The sequence below is a fragment of the Megalobrama amblycephala genome, linkage group LG10 (genome assembly GCF_018812025.1).
Source record: "Megalobrama amblycephala isolate DHTTF-2021 linkage group LG10, ASM1881202v1, whole genome shotgun sequence".
Classification (NCBI taxonomy): Eukaryota; Metazoa; Chordata; class Actinopteri; order Cypriniformes; family Xenocyprididae; genus Megalobrama; species Megalobrama amblycephala.
This window is the reverse complement of record NC_063053.1, coordinates 29343799-29362415: the sequence shown is the minus strand read 5'-3', so window position 1 is coordinate 29362415 and position 18617 is coordinate 29343799. Positions and strand designations below refer to the sequence as shown.

At 37.7% G+C, this 18617-nt stretch overlaps 1 protein-coding gene across 1 annotated transcript in view; it reads left to right on the top strand.

Moving 5' to 3' along the window:
• Positions 1-18617, top strand: part of syne2b (spectrin repeat containing, nuclear envelope 2b) — a 123570-nt gene that overhangs the window by 54897 nt on the left and 50056 nt on the right. The window contains 14 exon segments of the mRNA XM_048205700.1: positions 31-216; positions 2994-3098; positions 3194-3346; positions 3430-3531; positions 3614-3760; positions 5721-5894; positions 6984-7055; positions 8241-8339; positions 10131-10541; positions 12601-12789; positions 16763-16927; positions 17198-17317; positions 17402-17505; positions 17585-17726. Coding sequence (XP_048061657.1) covers positions 31-216; positions 2994-3098; positions 3194-3346; positions 3430-3531; positions 3614-3760; positions 5721-5894; positions 6984-7055; positions 8241-8339; positions 10131-10541; positions 12601-12789; positions 16763-16927; positions 17198-17317; positions 17402-17505; positions 17585-17726 — 2169 coding nt within the window.

Sequence of the window (18617 nt, the reverse complement as noted above, 5' to 3'; positions counted from 1 at the left end):
TATATATATATGTGTGTGTGTGTTTTTCAGATGGTTCTGGATGATTCTGCTCAGATGAGACGGACTCTACAGGGTTTCAGCAGTGTGCTGGCAGAGATGGGGAGTGTGTTTGATGTCAGTCCATTAGAGGAGCAGCTCTCAAATGCTGATCGACGTGTGGCAGACATGCAGCACAGTCTGCTGGGACCCCTCTCTCAGCTGGAGCATGCAGCAGCAGTGAGCATACAGTGTTATGCGAAAGTTTGGGAACCCCTTTCAGAATCTGTGAAAATTTGAAAATTTTTAACAACATAAGAGAGATCATACAAAATGCATGTTATTTTTTGTTTAGAACTGTCCTGAGTAAGATATTTTACTTAAAAGATGTTTACATATATATTCCACAAGACAAAAAAATAGCTGAATTTATTAAAATAACCCCGTTCAAAAGTTTGTGAACCCTTGATTCTTAATACTGTGTGTCGTTACCTGGATGATCCATGACTGTTTTTATGTTTTGTGATGGTTGTTCATGAGTCCCTTGTTTGTCCTGAGCAGTTAAACTGAGCTCTGTTCTTCAGAAAAAAATCTCCAGGTCCCAAAAATTCATCAGTCATCTTTTGCATATTTGAACCCTTTACAGCAGTGAATGTATGATTTTAAGGTCCATCTTTTCACTCTGAGGACAATTGAGGGACTCAAACACAACTATTAAAAAAGCTGCAAACATTCACTGATGCTTCAGAAGAAAACACGATGCATTAAGAGTTGGGGGTGAAAACTTTGTCCACATTTTTCTTCTTTGGTTGAAATATCATTTTTTTCATTTAGCACTGCCCTTAGGAAGCAACAGAAGATACTTGCATGTTTCACAGAAGAAAAATTAAGTACAATTTACCTTGATTTACCCCCGGCTCTTAATGCATCGTGTTTCCTTCTGGAGCAATAGTTGTGTTTGAGTCCCTCAGTGTGAAAAGATGGATCTCAAAATCATACAGTCACTGCTGGAAAGGGTTCAAATATGCAAAAGATGCTGGAAAACTGAAGAATTTTTGGGACCTGGAGGATTTTTCTGAAGAACAGAGCACAGTTTAAAGAGATAGTTCACCCAAAAATGAAAATTTGATGTTTATCTGCTTACCCCCAGGGCATCCAAGATGTAGGTGACTTTTTTTCTTCAGTAAAACACAAATGATGATTTTTAACTCAAACCGTTGCCGTCTGTCAGTCAAATAATGCGAGTGGATGGGAACTCAAACAATAAGAGTCGAAAAAACTTGCATAGACAAATCCAAATTAAACCCTGCGGCTCGTGACGACACATTGATGTCCTAAGACACGAAACGATCGGTTTGTGCGAGAAACCGAACAGTATTTATGTCATTTTTTACCTCTAAAACACCACTATGTCCAACTGCGTTCAGCACTCGCTTAGTGAAGTCTGATCACGCTCTGACAACGGCAGTGATGTCTCGTGCTTATACTTCAATGAGTGTGAGACATCACTTCCGATATAAATAATGTTCGGTTTCTCGCACAAACCAATCGTTTCGTGTCTTAGGACATCAATAAGCCCTCATGAGCCGCAGGGTTTAATTTGGATTTGTCTATGCAAGTTTTTTTCGACTCTTATTGGTCGAGTTCCCATTCACTCCCATTATTTGACTGATTCCCAAACTTTTGAACAGGGTTATTTTAATAAATTCAGATATTTTTTTTGTCTGGTGGACTATATGTAAACATCTTTTATGTAAAATATCTTACTCAGGACAGTACTATATAAAAAAATAACATGCATTTTGGATGATCTCTCTTATTTTATTAAAATTATTCATTTTTCACAGACTGCAAGGGGTTCCCAAACACATTTACACATTTATGTGTTTAATAAAAATACCCTGAAAATGTACTTTTGGTATACTAAACTGGTCTGCTAAAGTCTAAAGTCTGCTAAATTGGAACAACTAATTTAGTACTTAATGCACTTTAATTGTGTGGAAGTAGTGCTGAGGTCCAGCTAAAGATTATGTAAAGATTGATTGTGCTAAAGTGGAACTATTGCAAGTAAACTTTTGGTACACTTTAAATATCTTGCATTTAAAGACTGATATTATACAGAGATCAAACAATCCTTATTAACAGTGATATTAAAACACATTTTAGGCATAATATTTAGAAATGTGCATTGTGCGATACAGAAAGAATTTAATTACTTAAAGGTGCTAAAGAGGATGTTTTGTTTTATACATTTTTGCAATATTACTTGAAACTGTCTTTACTAAGTGATAAAACACTATTTATTAGGTGCACTGAAAGTAATAATATTAATATACATCATCTGTGCACGAGGTAGGGCCTTAAAAACATCAGCCAATCGTTTATGCGATCATCGCGTAAACGATTGGCCCTCTGGCTTGTCAATCACTGCCGTGACGGTCCTTGTGAGAGACGTTCGCGGATTGGCCCTCTGGCTTGTCAATCACTGCCGTGACGTTCCTTGTGAGAGACGAGCGCGGCTGCGCACTCCAGTAACTTTCCACACTCCACAGGCACCGCATGCAATGTTTTTGTCAGGAGACAGGAGTAACAACTGCAGATTATGAGTTACCTGCGGTGAGTCCGACATAATGAATCCACTAACACGACACAGCGAATGCCAGTGGTAAACACTCGTGTTCCAATACTCGTGCACGAGTTTTGGGAGGCGTTCCCTCGAAATGAGCTGTGAAGGAGGGGGGCTGTTCTTACGCATGCGCTCATTTCAAAAACTCAGTAACAGTCTTTGGATTCTCAGTCGACGAAAAAATCCTCTCTATCACCTTTAATTACTTAATTTTCCAAATGATGATGTCACTTTATGTTCCAAGAGAGATGTTTTTCAGATTTAACTCACTTTTGGGGATATTTTGTCACCAAACTATCGCTTATTGTGTAAAAAATGTACAACTGTATAATCTATAGAAGGTGATTTTCATGAAACATCTGTTTATGTGTGCGGTGTGTTTTTTTTTAAGGAAGTGGATGCCATTGAATCAGAGGTGAAGGTCATGGAGAAAGATGTAGCCAAAATTAAATCTACTCTGACTACCAAAGAAGACATCAGCCAAGACAATCTTAAAGTAAAATAATTATGTACTTAAACATTTGACCAGTCATAGGGGTGACGTTATGATGTAGTTACTTTCAAACACCTGATTCCTGTGTGTGTTTGCAGGCAACAGAAGACAGGATTGACCTGATGAAAAGGACAGTAGCTGAGATCCAGAACTGTAAGGATGGACTGTGTCTTCCTGACAAAGCTGAAAACACACTCCTAGTGTTTAAAAGAGCAGAACTACTACAGAAACAGCTGCTGGAACTAGAGCAGGTAGAGCACACATACACAAACACATACACACAGGCAAACACACAACTCGCACAGTGCTCAGTATTGTGTTCATCTCCTCTCAGCTGGCTCTAGAATACTCAATTGAGGTGCAGGATATATCTGCTCCGCCCCTCAGTGCCCCGCCCCTCGGTGTTCCACCCACTATCACTGAGGAAGAGACACAGGTTAGACAAAAAAAATTATATTAAAATGTAATGATTCCAACGCAAAGATTATATTATAATATGTTATATTTTGTGTGTGTAGGAGAGCGGTCAGATTCAGATTGCGCACGTAGAGGAGGATGTGTTGAGAAAATCAGGAGCAACGCTAATGACGGTGGAGCAATCCACGCCGGAGCAAAGACTCACCTGGATCTGTGAGAGGAGCAGCCACACCCCCACAGAAACACAGGTACGAGGGAACACGTTGAATGCACACTTTGAAATCGCCCTGATATAGTAGGTCATCTGGGTACTTTTCACCTAAACTTTTATAAATACACAGATCTCAGACATACCACTCTTTTCTCATACTGTTTTCGCACACTTTATAGTAGGGAAGTATACGATTTCAAATGCAGTTATAGTCAGAAAGATATGCAGGTGTCATAATTAACCAATAAATATTATTACTAAATATAGTCAAGGCTAAAAAGCTTTGTTCACCAGAACATGCAGAGGTTATTATTGCTTTTATAAAAAATATAAAGGACAAAAAAAATCATCATCCATAATTGGACATATTCATTTTATAATGCTTGTATTAAAGTATAATTTACCATATACACAAAACATGTTGTTTTTGCTGCATTATTGCATCTGTCCATTGATCTGAATCAACATGCACCTATGCTAAATCTTCTATATATCCTAATCATTTTTGTTAACAACATGTATTCATTACTTTTGTCATGATCACCGTCTGTTCCCGGACTACATCTCCCATCATCCTCTCTGCCACTCACCTGCACACACTTAACACTGATCACTAATCACCACACCCAGCTGCAGCTCATTACCAGGACTATAAAAGACTCTTACACACATCACCTCACGGCTAGGTCTTGTTTTCCCTGTGTGACATTTCCAAGCATTATTATTCTGTTTCCCTGTCTGTTCCGGTTCCTGTTGATGATCCCTGTCTGGTTCTACAGTTCTGTGATTGTTAGCTGCCTGCCTTTTGACCACTGCCTGTTCTCTGACTACGATTCTGCCTGTCTCTGATGTTCCTGTTCGCCCCGTTTGACCATGCCTGTACAACCACGCTCAACATTTAATAAAGCTTTGCATGTGGATCTTACTCTGAGTCCCGCCTACGTTACAACTTTAATGAGCTCATTGTTTCTACCTTAAATGAATACATTGCTAGCTAACTGCGTGATTTGTATATGTACATTTCTGAAATCCATTACTTAGACACAGTCACCTCTGATAACAGATCTAATTGTAATGTAGACACATGCATTTTCTGTAATGCTGCTTTGAAACAATATGTATTGTATAAAGCGCTATACAAATAAATGTGAATATAATCTTCCTCAAGAAGCGAGGCAACAGCTTGAGTCTTCAGTCTTCACTGGATGCGTCAAAGCAACCGTTGCAAATCCATTTGTTTTTCGTGCACTTGGAGTACATCAGAAATAAAACAGGGCATCAGTTTATTTGTCGTGTCACTTTGCATCACATCATATCCAGTGTAGACAGCATCACTGATTAAAATGAGTTTTAATTTCTTTTTTCATGTCTCACCGCTCATGTCCGGTGTAGACACATTGAAACACTCAAAATAATTATTTTATTTCCAACAACATATTCAATATATATATATATATATTGGGATTATCATTTTAATTCAATGTTTATTTCCAAATCGATAAGTAAACATAAGACATAAGCTCTCAGGTCAAAATTTACCTGACAATTATTGCAGATGAAAAGTAAAGCTCTGACCTTGTGTATGCTTTTAGAGGGGACAGCGTCTGTCCATAATGGTTCATATTCTCAAACAAGTACTAAAAGGCAGAGCTTTAGCATTTCTGATGCAGTCAAATGCAAGAGCTTGAGTTCTAATGGCTTCTTGTACTTGATGTTATTAACTCAAAATTATTTTCAACCCCAAGTTAGCATAATTTCTTGGTAAGTTTTTCCATATTTCACTGTTCATACATTGTTCTGGGTTAGAAATTATTTTAATGTTCTTATTTGCATATTTGTGAGGTTAATAACATCAAGTGCAGCACATGACCTGTTTTAATAACCGTCTGTCTTTCTACGAAATCATCTCCATCACTCCAGTTAATGTGTCTGTGTGGTTGCATGTTTTGTTTGTGTTTGCTGCTGTGCATGTGTGTGTCTCTGATGTGATGGGACAGCAGGAGTCTGAGGAAGAGGAGGAGCTCTTTGAGGATGTAGGAGATTGGGAAGAAGAGGCTTCTGATGATAAAAAAGAAGAATACGAAGTTCACATAGAAAATGAGGATGAGGAGGCAAGACGAATGTCGCCCACCTCTCTGAATGCTGAGGCTTCCTCCTGCGTGACCATGGAGGTAATGCAGAGGAATCAGAGACTTCAACCCTCGACACCACCTCGAAACATTTCCTTTGCGTTCTTCTGTCATGTTTTCCCATCCCATCAACACCAGTTTCTGGTTATTTCATCTTCTAAAAGTTCTGTTTTGACAACATTTATCGTCACCCTTCTCATCTTCACCAAGTCCTTGTTTCTTCCACTTCCTGATTCTTCTTTATCACTTTTCAAATTTAGTTTGAAGATTATTTTGATTACATTTTTCAAACAGTGCAGTTTCCACACTACTTGATTGAATGATGATGTGCATGTTATTCCTCGTCCTCTAGGGGGCAGTATGACTTGATCATTCTTTCACTGACTCTGTATTTATTCATTGTTCAGATGCTCACAAGTGCTAAATGTAACACATGATTTCTCTAAAGTTTTTATGCATATACAGAGATTAAGCTAAAATCTGTATTAGAAAAAAGTAACAATTAATTGATCTTTGTTAAAGCATGAGTGGTGTATGATATAAAGGGTTAGTTCACCCCAAAATGAAAATTATGTCATTAATTACCCTCATGCCGTTACAAACTCATAAGCCTTTCGTTCATCTTCAGAACACACATGAAGATCTTTTTGATGAAATCTGAGAGATGTCTGTTCCTCCATTGACAGCTGTGCAAGTACCACTTTGATGCTTCAAAAAGATCAGAAAGAGATTAGAAAACTAATCCTTACGGTAAACCGCTCGATTCATATGGATTAGTTTTCCGATCTCTTCATGAACTTTTTGAAACATCAAAGATCAAATTGCAAAGTCAGACATCTCTCAGATTTCATCAAAAACATCTTCATTTGTGTTCCGAAGATGAATGAAAGGCTTACAGGTTTAGGACGACATGAGGGTGAGTAATTAATGACAGAATTTTCATTTTGGGGTGAACTAACCCTTTAAGAGGTGTTCATAGGCACAATATAAAGAAAAATCTATATAATCCACAGCTAATTGAGCTGTTTTACTTACTTTGTTTAGCAAACTGTTCAGTTTGAGACCAGGCTTAGTCCGTATTTGGGTAACTAATTGTATGGTTGACATCAATGAATGTGCTTTTTTGTGCAGGACTCTGTTTCTGGAGATGATGTTTCCTCTACAAAACCAATTTTGGAGCAAGCAGAAGCAACAGACTCTAAGGTAACGCTAGACCCTCTCCAGTAATGACTGTTCTTAATCTGATCACATTAAAGGTGCCCTAGAACTTCTTAAAAAAAGATGTAATATAAGTCTAAGGTGTCTCCTGAATGTGTCTGTGAAGTTTCAGCTCAAAATACCCCATAGATTTTTTTTAATTAATTTTTTTAACTGCCTATTTTGGGGCATCATTATAAATGAGCTGATTCAGGGCTACTGGCCCTTTAATTCTCGTGCTCCACGCCCACGGAGCTTGCGCTTGCCTTGAACAGTGCATAAACAAAGTTTACACAGCTAATATAACCCTCAAATGGATCTTTACAAAGTGTTCGTCATGCATGCGTCGGATTATGTGAGTATTGTATACTGTTATATTGTTAACATTGATTCTGAATGAATTTGAGGCTGTGCTCCGTGGCTAACGGCTAATGCTACACTGTTGGAGAGATTTATAAAGAATGAAGTTGTGTTTATGAATTATACAGACTGCAAGTGTTTAATAATGAAAATAACGACGGCTCTTGTCTCCATGAATACAGTAATAAACGATGGTAAATTTAACCACATTTAACAGTACATTAGCAACATGCTAACGAAACATTTATAAAGACAATTTACAAATATCACTAAAAATATCATGATATCATGGATCATGTCAGTTATTATTGCTCCATCTGCCATTTTTCGCTATTGTTCTTGCTTGCTTACCTAGTCTGTTGATTCACCAGTGCAGATCCAGACGTTAATACTGGCTGCCCTTGTCTAATGCCTTTCATAATGTTGGGAACATGGGCTGGCATATGCAAATGTTGGGGGCGTACACCCCGACTGTTACGTAACAGTCGGTGTTATGTTGAGATTCGCCTGTTCTTCAGAGGTCTTTTAAACAAATGAGATTTATATAAGAAGGAGGAAACAATGGAGTTTGAGACTCACTGTATGTCATTTCCATGTACTGAACTCTTGTTATTTAACTATGCCAAGATAAATTCAATTTTTCATTCGAGGGCACCTTTAATGTGTGTGTAGTATATTCAGCAGCAATATTCAGTAAAATCATTGTTGCCTTGCAAGCATCAAATTTTTGTTCTTTAAAATGCAAGAAAGAAAACATTTTGTAGTCTTTTAGAAAGTTCAGACTGTGGTCAAATATCAGAGTATGTAACCTCTTTTTCCCTGCATTTACAGGTAGAAACAGATACATCTGTGGCCTCGGGAACAGGTGTGTCAGAAGCTTTATCTGAAGCGGACGCCATAGTGGAAAGCCAGTCTCTCCCTGCAGACATGGTAACCAATACCTCCTCTGTTACAGAGATCTCCACATCCCCTTCCAGAGGCCAGCAGAGGTGTTTGGTCTCCTAGTTGTAGTTCTCTCCTTACGGAACCTCCAAGTCTTAACTCCACCTCTAGACCCCCTAGATGTAGATGTTTCTAGTGCTAGAACTTCCTTTCAGTGCATTTACATGGCAGATGTGTAAAAATAAAGATTTCTGAGGAAAGCATATCTACAATAGGTCACAAGAACAGAACAAGGGTGAAATTAAGCTGGTTTTATATAAATCAAACAAAGCAATGTATAAAAGGGCTTAAAACAACTTCCTGGGGAGTTTGTGATTTTCTCCCATATGTTTATGATGTTGTCTAATTCTGTCAGGACATTCTAATACCAAAGAGCATTTTGAACTTTTGTCTTTTTCCATAATATCAATGTTTACATGTCACGCTGTGTCTGCACTGGACTTGTGCGGTGTGGCGCAATAAAACTGGATCTCATTATAATCAACTACACTATAAAGGTGCAGTCGCATTTACCGTTGCTCAGTGACAGTTTGCAAGCAAATGAAATGCTACAAAATACCATGAATTAAATACAGGAAAAAAAGATGATAAAATATCAAAAACTATTCCACCTGTTAGCAAACAAAACCACTCTAAATAACTGCTTTCCAAAGAGACATTTTATGAATTGTGTTATGTTTGAGTTGGCACTGCTAGAATGAGGGCCTCATCTATTGTTGAGCTTTTTGCATTACAAATGCCCGCCCACACAGAAGTCACTGCCAAACAAAGAGGCTTACTATTGGTCGGTGCTGCAAATGATCAAAGTTCACCAAATCTGATCCCAATGTGAAGGGAAATTCTTTGCCAACAGAAGTCCATCAGGCAATATTCTTCATTGTGGCAAATCAAATTGAAATTTTGGCCACATTTTGCAGATTAATGGTAAATATGACCGCACCTTAACAATTCATAACCACTATTTCTGATACGCTGCACAGTTACTCCAGCCAGTTTCCATCAGATATAAAATTATTTGATTTACAAATACAGTACCAGTCAACATTTGGACACACCTTCTTTTAATTACCTTTTGTATTATTACAATTTTTCACATTTTGGTATAATTATAACATTAAATGTCTTGATTTTTTAAGCAGGGAGAATCTGTGTATTTTTTCATTGCATGATATCTTGTCCTTGACTTTTAACTACTAAATACAATGCTATGATACCAAAAAGATTCTAAAATCTTTTATATGGCATGTTGTTGATGTTTTTTGTTTGTTTGTTTGTTTGTTTGTATAGCAGTGTTTTTGTTTTTTGAGGGTTTTTTTTTTCTCTTTGCTTCCAAATGTAAGATAAGATGGTTACTGTGAAAAGATTGTTGAACAGGTTTTGTTTCGTGGAGTGAAACAAGTGTATGTGAACATTTTAAAATGATCTAGCCAATGACTGCTCACTCTGCACAGTTGTCTAAGTGCATGTGTATTAAGAATAATTTATTGTCTTTCATGAACGATTGTTTACATGACACATTCTCTAAAATTAAGCTTTTTCCTGCTCAAGAATATTAGAAGAATAGCAGATATGATATATGTTATTTATGTTTAGTATTTTATCTTTTTGTGCCATGTAAAAGCACTGACTCTTATGTGCATGTTCTCCTGATCTCTCCCTCTCATACTTCCAGTGTGATCACCGTCATGCTCCTTTCAAGTCTGAAAAAAAGAATAAATTCCAACAAAAAAAAAAAAAAATTCACACTTGCTCGTCTCTCTCTTTCTCTGTCTGTGTCAGGAGCAGGGTGCATGGAGGGGGGAACAGACGCCACACACCAGTGACACACTCACACTCATGACCCTCTCAGAAAACACACACAAGTCACTAGTCCCTCCCACAGAAACAGAAACAGACATGTTGACCTCACCTAATGTCATGACCTCTGGTGAAGGGGTGGGCGGGGCCTTAGAAAAACTTGTGGGAGTCTTAGAAACGTATTCCACACCCAGTCAACAGACCCATTTAGATGAGACCCCCTATGTGCTTCAGAGCCTGGGCTCCACAAATACACCAGAGCACCATACACACACTCCGTCAGATGTAGTAGACCACAGTTTAGACAACAGAAGCACTCACGACACACACACACTGATCACAGTCAAACCCCACCTGGAGAAGACAGAGCCGTTGGCTGCAAGCACATCTTTGGTAAGCACAGATGCTGATAGTGATTCTCACCCCACTGACTCAAACTTTACATAGACCTTGTGTTCATCAACTCGCTTTATACTCCTGATTTCAAGCAGTGTGCTGCATTTTATCTGCACATTTCTCTAACTCACCCCAAGGAGAAATTAAATATTTATTTTTCTCACAACTAAAATTTCTAATTCAGTGCAATTCTTGCAGTCTGAAATGTCAAGGATTGGATTTAGGAAAAGGAGTTTACCTTTGCAACTAGGTGATTCCTTAAAAATAATCCTTTATTAATCATTAATAGTTGATTATTAATAATTAACATCTCAACACAAATTATTTGTATTAATATTTAGTATTATTACTATTACTGTGTGTAAAACATAAACTGTGCAGAAAGTCAGGAATCCAGCCATATGCGAAATATTTAAAATTAAAGGGATCATATCACATATTTTTCCGCTAAGATCCACTTGTCTTTTTTTAATTGTCACTGTGCCTTTAAGACATCTATGTAAATGCCCTCTTTGCATATACAATGAGCTAAAATGAGTTAAAAACAAATCATTATTTTTTTTTTTTTTCTGGCATTTACTGCAGGAAATCTACTTCCTCAATATCTTACCATTTCTAAGCCCAAAAAAAAATTAATAGTAACCCAGGTGAAAAAAAGTACATTTCAATAATGTACATAAAGTGCTCTATTTTCGTGCACTAATTTTGTACTAAAAATTCTTCTTTAGTACTTCTTCAGATCATCTTAAGAACATCTAAGTGTACTCAACTGTGCTATTTTGAAACACCATGAAATATGAACTAAAATGCTTTTAATATACTATCTCTGTATTTAAAAATATATTTAGTTACCACTTGTAGTACACTATGGGTTCAAATGTACTGTAAGTGGTAAATAAATATATTTTTTAAATACAGAGATAGTATATTAAACGCACATTGTAGTTCATATTTCATGGTGTTTCAAAATAGCACAGTTGAGTACACTTAGATGTTCTTAAGATGATCTGAAGAAGTACTAAAGAAGAATTTTTTGTATATTTAGTATAAAATTAGTGCATGAAAATAGAGCACTTTAAGTACATTATAGAAATGTACTTTTTTTCACCTGGGAAGTGTTTGTATAATTCAAACAAGTCATCATGCAGCGTAGTTTAAATAAAAAGATTTTGCGGACTGGGAAAGAAGTTTTTTTTTTTCTTCTTCTTCTAAAAATAGTCTTAAAAAAAAACAAGAAAACCAAAGACACATAATCAGATTTGGACATTTTTCAGTGTTTGATTCTTAAATTCATAAATTCGGTGCCCTCTTATCTTGAATATGTGGCTATATTTCTGATATATGGAAGACAACAGTAAATTCTATGAATTTCAATGATACAAATATGTTAAACAAGGTATTCTGTGACACCTGAGTGGGACAAAAGCAGTTTTTTTTTTAAAGTTAGAAATGAAAGAAATTCTAGTGTAATGGGATAGAATAAAGGATGGAAAATAATCTAAGCCAGTTGAGTCAGTGCAAAGCAAAAGTATAGTTCCTCCTTTATGTGTGTGAGTGTGTTCTCTGTCACACAAGCTGTCCTTGAAAGTGACGACATTCCAGGAAGTAGTTGTAGCCTCAGGTGGGTGGAGTAAACCAGGGACAGACAGAGAGAGAGAGAAGCAACATGACAAATGACTGGTATGAAAGCTGAGACAGTTTATTGAGAGAAAGGCTGCACCAGGGGGGCAGAGAACACACAAACAAAAGGGTTAAACTGGTGTGAGACGGAAACTGAGAGAGAAAGAAAGAAAGCAGAGTGTGTAAGAGTGTGAATGTTTGTGTTTGTGTCAGTGGACACGCCCAGTGTGTGACAGTTTGTGCTGCTGTGAACTCACTGTTTCTGCTGCAGTCAGCCAGAGCAGGTGTGCTGTCTCTCTCTCTTTCTCTCTCTCTCTCAGTACACCTGTCTTTACCTTTACATGTCTGTTTCTATTATTCTTCCCCTGCCTCGTGATTCTCTTCTCTTTCTTTATGTTCATCTGGCTCTGAGCTGCTGTTGTGTATGATTGCCCAGGCCGCAGGTGAAGCCAGGGACTCGGGTGGATGGGTGTCCAGTGACGGGCTGCTCCATGCCTGCCGTGAGAAGGCCGAGCAGCTGGAGGCGTGTCTGGAGAGAGCACAGGTCAGCCTGGAGGGGTCGAGACAGCAAGCACAGGACGTAGCTATGCAGGACAGCATTGAGCAACAACTTCACACCTGCCAGGTGATCTCACACGCATGCATGCATTTCAAAAAGACAAGGATTATCTGATTTATTTCTGCACATGAAAAAAAAGATACATATGCCTACTGTTGTTGTGAAATGCTGACTCAGCAGGAGAGGAAGTGAGCTGAGATCTGTCACACATTGAACATGTTGATATATTTGCCTCTCTTCATACATAGCCCCTATCATGCTTTTACATGTAAAGTTGGTTCTGGACCTGCCATGAGCATTTTAAACTTTAAAAGAGTTCATTATCAATTTCTGTAGAAATCAGTTCTCTCCTATATAATCAAGTCTCTCTCTTTTTCTCTGTGACTTGCTCTTTCATTTTCTGTCTTTTACTGCAGTGTTTTACAGCTCTGAACAGAGATAAAAGTGTTAACCGATGACCGTAATCGCTGCTCACAAGCCCAGATCCCATGATTTACCTTAAAACACACTGGAGTCGCTGTATTTATGATTAATAGTTTGTCAAAACGTATTTTTTGGTTTAAATTTGGTTAGACTGAAAACTGAATATTTGTTTTCAATAATAGTTGAAATGGCTGAATTACAATCAGGAGTAGATTGGATTAGATTAGATTAGATTAGATGACTTAAGTGACTATGGTAACAAAATAATTGTTTTATTTTATTATCTTATTTGCTGATGGATAGTTACTTTTGTTTTTATCTCAGCGCTGAATCACTGCAGTTTTATTCTGATATACTGTATGTGTGTTTATAAGCATTGCAAATGTAAGCAAATCAGTAAGGGCAATACAGTACGTGGCTCATTGAACAAAATAATATGAGTCTGTTATTTACCTTTGGGGTGGAGTGAAAACATATCAATGCCTGCTTCTTTCCTTTCTCTCTCTCAACCTTCTCTTTTAAACACACATACATGTTATACGCATGATGACATGCATGAGCATGTCTGTGTGCTGTTTATTTCAGATGCATGAATGTGTCAATGCATCATGAATTTCAACTTCTCTTTTCTTAAGGAAACTGTCTGTGCAGATATTTCAGTTATTGAGTGCTCACTTTCACTCAAATTAAAGTGTTTTTAGGAGAGAGATAGCTGGAGATAAATCTGGCTTATCAGTCAAGCACTGATGTGTTTTTTTCTACAAGCTCCTCGGAAGTTTCCGGTTTGAATGAAATAATTTAGCCTGTCTAATATTTTTCAGTGTCTTAAAGCCCAAAAGGAATATGGATGTTTGTCCTCTTCTGATTTGTTGAACTTGGCATTGAACGTTTAGTCTTATTGTGCTGTCTGGATGTGGTCATGTGTCTCATTAATGCAGTTAGAGCTGATATTACTGATGAGGTTTGCTTTGAAACTAGGTGTGGTCATGCTAGACTTTGAGCATGCAAATTTACTTTGGCTACCACAATGAATACGGGCAACAGGATATGATGTGCACCATTTAGTCTGTATATTTAGAAAATTTACGTCACTTTAAAGTTGTTGAGCCAGATATACAGTACTCTTCACCTGTGTGTGTGTGTGTGTGTGTGTGTGTGTGTGTGTAACCTGACTACTTCATCAAAGATTCAGAGATTCAGCTGAGCTCCAGCAAACTGACCTGGTAAAATGTTATAACTACCACTCAAACACACCAAAAACCATCATATACAGGTGCTGGTCATATAATTAGAATATCATCAAAAAGTTGATTTATTTCACTAATTCCATTCAAAAAGAAGTGAAACTTGTATATTATATGCATTCATTACACACATACTGATATATTTCAAATGTTTATTTCTTTTAATTTTGATGATTATAACTGACAACTAAGGAAAATCCCAAATTCAGTATCTCAGAAAATTAGAATATTGTGAAAAGGTTCAATATTGAAGACACCTGGTGCCACACTCTAATCAGCTAATTAACTCAAAACACCTGCAAAGGCCTTTAAATGGTCTCTCAGTCTAGCTCTGTAGGCTACACAATCATGGGGAAGACTGCTGACTTGACAGTTGTCCAAAAGACGACCATTGACACCTTGCACAAGGAGGGCAAGACAAAAAAGGTCATTGCAAAAGAGGCTGGCTGTTCACAGAGCTCTGTGTCCAAGCACATTAATAGAGAGGCGAAGGGAAGGAAAAGATGTGGTAGAAAAAAGTATACAAGCAATAGGAATAACCGCACCCTGGAGAGGATTGTGAAACAAAACCCATTCAAAAATGTGGGGGAGATTCACAAAGAGTGGACTGCAGCTGGAGTCAGTGCTTCAAGAACCACTACGCACAGACGTATGCAAGACATGGGTTTCAGCTGTCGCATTCCTTGTGTCAAGCCACTCTTGAACAACAGCAGCGTCAGAAGTGTCTAAAGACAAAAAGGACTGGACTGCTGCTGAGTGGTCCAAAGTTATGTTCTCTGATGAAAAGTAAATTTTGCATTTCCTTTGGAAATCAGGGTCCCAGAGTCTGGAGGAAGAGAGGAGAGGCACACAATCCACGTCGCTTGAGGTCCAGTGTAAAGTTTCCACAGTCAGTGATGGTTTGGGGTGCCATGTCATCTGCTGGTGTTGGTCCACTGTGTTTTCTGAGGTCCAAGGTCAACGCAGCCATATACCAGGAAGTTTTAGAGCACATCATGCTTCCTGCTGCTGACCAACTTTATGGAGATGCAGATTTCATTTTCCAACAGGACTTGGCACCTGCACACAGTGCCAAAGCTACCAGTACCTGGTTTAAGCACCATGGTATCCCTGTTCTTAATTGGCCAGCAAACTCGCCTGACCTTAACCCCATAGAAAATCTATGGGGTATTGTGAAGAGGAAGATGCGATATGCCAGACTCAACAATGCAGAAGAGCTGAAGGCCACTATCAGAGCCAACCTGGGCTCTCATAACACCTGAGCAGTGCCACAGACTGATCGACTCCATGCCACAGCGCATTACTGCAGTAATTCAGGCAAAAGGAGCCCCAACTAAGTATTGAGTGCTGTACATGCTCATACTTTTCATGTTCATACTTTTCAGTTGGCCATGATTTCTAAAAATCCTTTCTTTGTATTGGTCTTAAGTAATATTCTAATTTTCTGAGATACTGAATTTGGGATTTTCCTTAGTTGTCAGTTATAATCATCAAAATTAAAAAGAAATAAACATTTGAAATATATCAGTCTGTGTGTAATGAATGAATATAATATACAAGTTTCACTTTTTGAATGGAATTAGTAAAATAAATCAGCTTTTTGATGATATTCTAATTATATGACCAGCACCTGTACATGAATCAATCAGCCTGTGGGTGATTTGTACACATTTGGTTCTGGTGAAGAAGGTGTTAAAGGGATAGTTCACACAAAAATGAAAATTGTGTCATCATTTACTCACCTTGTGTCATTTAAAACCTGTCTGATTTACTTTCTTCTGTGGAACACAACAGAAGATATTTTGGTGAGCATTAACTCTTATTGTTTTGACACAACAAACACTGAGACATTTCTTAAAATGTCTTCTTTCACTGTATGTTCCAGAGAACAAATTAAGTCATACAGGTTTGGAACGATATGAGGAACAATATGAGTAAATTATCATAGAGTTTATGAACTGTGCCTTTAAATTATGATAAGGAATCATGATCAAATTGTGCTGGAAATCAAAAATTGTTCACTCTGTGGCACTCAGTGTTTGCTGCAGGTTGTACAGGTGGACAAACACAGATCGATCCCAAACTAAATTTTGTGTATTGGATTATTAATGAGACTTTTGTTCATATTTGTTTTTCTAAGACTCAGTATTGTGTAAAATGGAGCATTAAACACCTGTCACCAGCCTTGCAGCCTTACTATCTCATTTTCTGAGGTGGACTCTGATCTTTAGTGTTTATTACTTTTAATTGATTGTATTTTCTCTATTATGAACCTCAACCTCAATAGGTGTTTTTTATTGTAACTTGTTGTTGAGTTTGTGTTCGAGTGATTTTGGGTTTGAGTGTTTGTTGATTTGTGATTGTGTATCTAGACAATTCTGGTGGAGATTGAGCAGAGGATCTCCAGTCTTCCTGCATGTGAACTGAAAGAACAGGAGCAACACGAGGCTGAATTGCTCAACATCAAACTCCAGCTGCTGAAGAACAGACTGGTGACTGTGCAGTTACAGCTGCAAGACAGACAGAGTGAAGATCAGGTACACACACATACACTAATACACCCAGACTTTTTAATGTCTGTCTGTTTTTTAATGTTGGGGATAGTTTAATCCAGATGTTGTGAGGAACTTAATGAACAGATTGCAGTGATCATTAGCATGGTAACTGCAGCTGATTTTCACATTTGCAGATTCTGAGGTATTAAATCCAGAAGTGTTGCTAGCGAGAGGCTGCAAAGTGCCTGGATTTGAACTGTGAAAATAGGGCTATCTGAGGTGTTATATTTCTGTCTCTCTCTCTCTCTGTAGGTGTGTGTTGAGAGTCAGCGCCCCCTGCAGGCCAGGTTGACTCGCAGCAATAGTGTGCAAGAGATGTTGAGTTCCTCCAGAACTAAACTGTTCAGACAGAGCAGCCTTCAACAACAAAGGGTAACACACATTCATGCACACACTTTTAAAACAGTAGTCTTTCTATACATATATATGCATTGTCTTTTTTCCTCTCTTTTTCAGGAATTGGAGCATGGTTTGAATGAACAGCGGGATCTAACTAAAGCTATTGCAATTCAGTGCAGCAGAGCCCGAACACACAACCAGAGCACAGACGAATATACAGGGTATCTAAATACACATACTTATTTGTTCAAATATATGTCTACACTTTGTAATCATATGACACTCTCTGATTGTCTGCAGGCCTTCGACAGCAAAAGAGAATGAAGACAAGAGACAGGAATTAGAATTAGCAGTCCACAGGAAGTGGACACACCTCTGCAGCAAACTGACCAAGACAGCAGAGAGTGAACAAGATGGAGATAAAGATCAGGATCCTTCTGAGGTCTGAACACTCCTGACTTTACTATAAATATGAATATTTCAGTTTTAAATTATTCTGATTCTACAGTATTTTTGGGGTTGGATGTTTGTATTCTGTGTTTTATATACATTCTTTTTACAAATGTTTATTTGATGTTTTCATGCGTAAAGTTTAATGTGTTTAGGTAATTTGTAATCAGAGAACCTTAAAGGTGCCGTAGAACGTGTTTTCAAAAGATGTAATATAAGTCTAAGGTGTCCCCTGAATGTGTCTGTGAAGTTTCAGCTTAAAATACCCCATAAATTTTTTTGTATTAATTTTTTTAACTGACTATTTTGGGGCATTATTAAATATGTGCCGATTCAGGCTGCGGCCCCTTTAAATTCTCGTGCTCCACGCCCCCGAGCTCGCGACTACCTTAAACAGCATAAACAAAGTTCACACAGCTAATATAACCCTCAAAATGGATCTTTACAAAGTGTTTGTTATGCAACATGTCTAATCGCTTAAGTATGGTATTTATTTGGATGTTTACATTTGATCCTGAATGAGTTTGAGGCTGTGCTCCGTGGCTAAAGCTAACATTACACACTGTTGGAGAGATTTATAAAGAATGAAGATGTGTTTATGAATTATACAGAGTGCAAGTGTTTAAAAATGAAAATAACGAGTCTTGTCTCTGTGAATACAGTAAGAAACGATGGTAAATTTAACCACATTTAACAGTACATTAGCAACATGCTAACGAAACATTTAGAAAGGCAATTTACAAATATCACTAAAAATATCATGTTATCATGGATCATGTCAGTTATTATTGCTCCATCTGCCATTTTCCGCTATTGTTCTTGCTTGCTTACCTAGTCTGATGATTCAGCTGTGCACAGATCCAGACGTTAATACTGGCTGCCC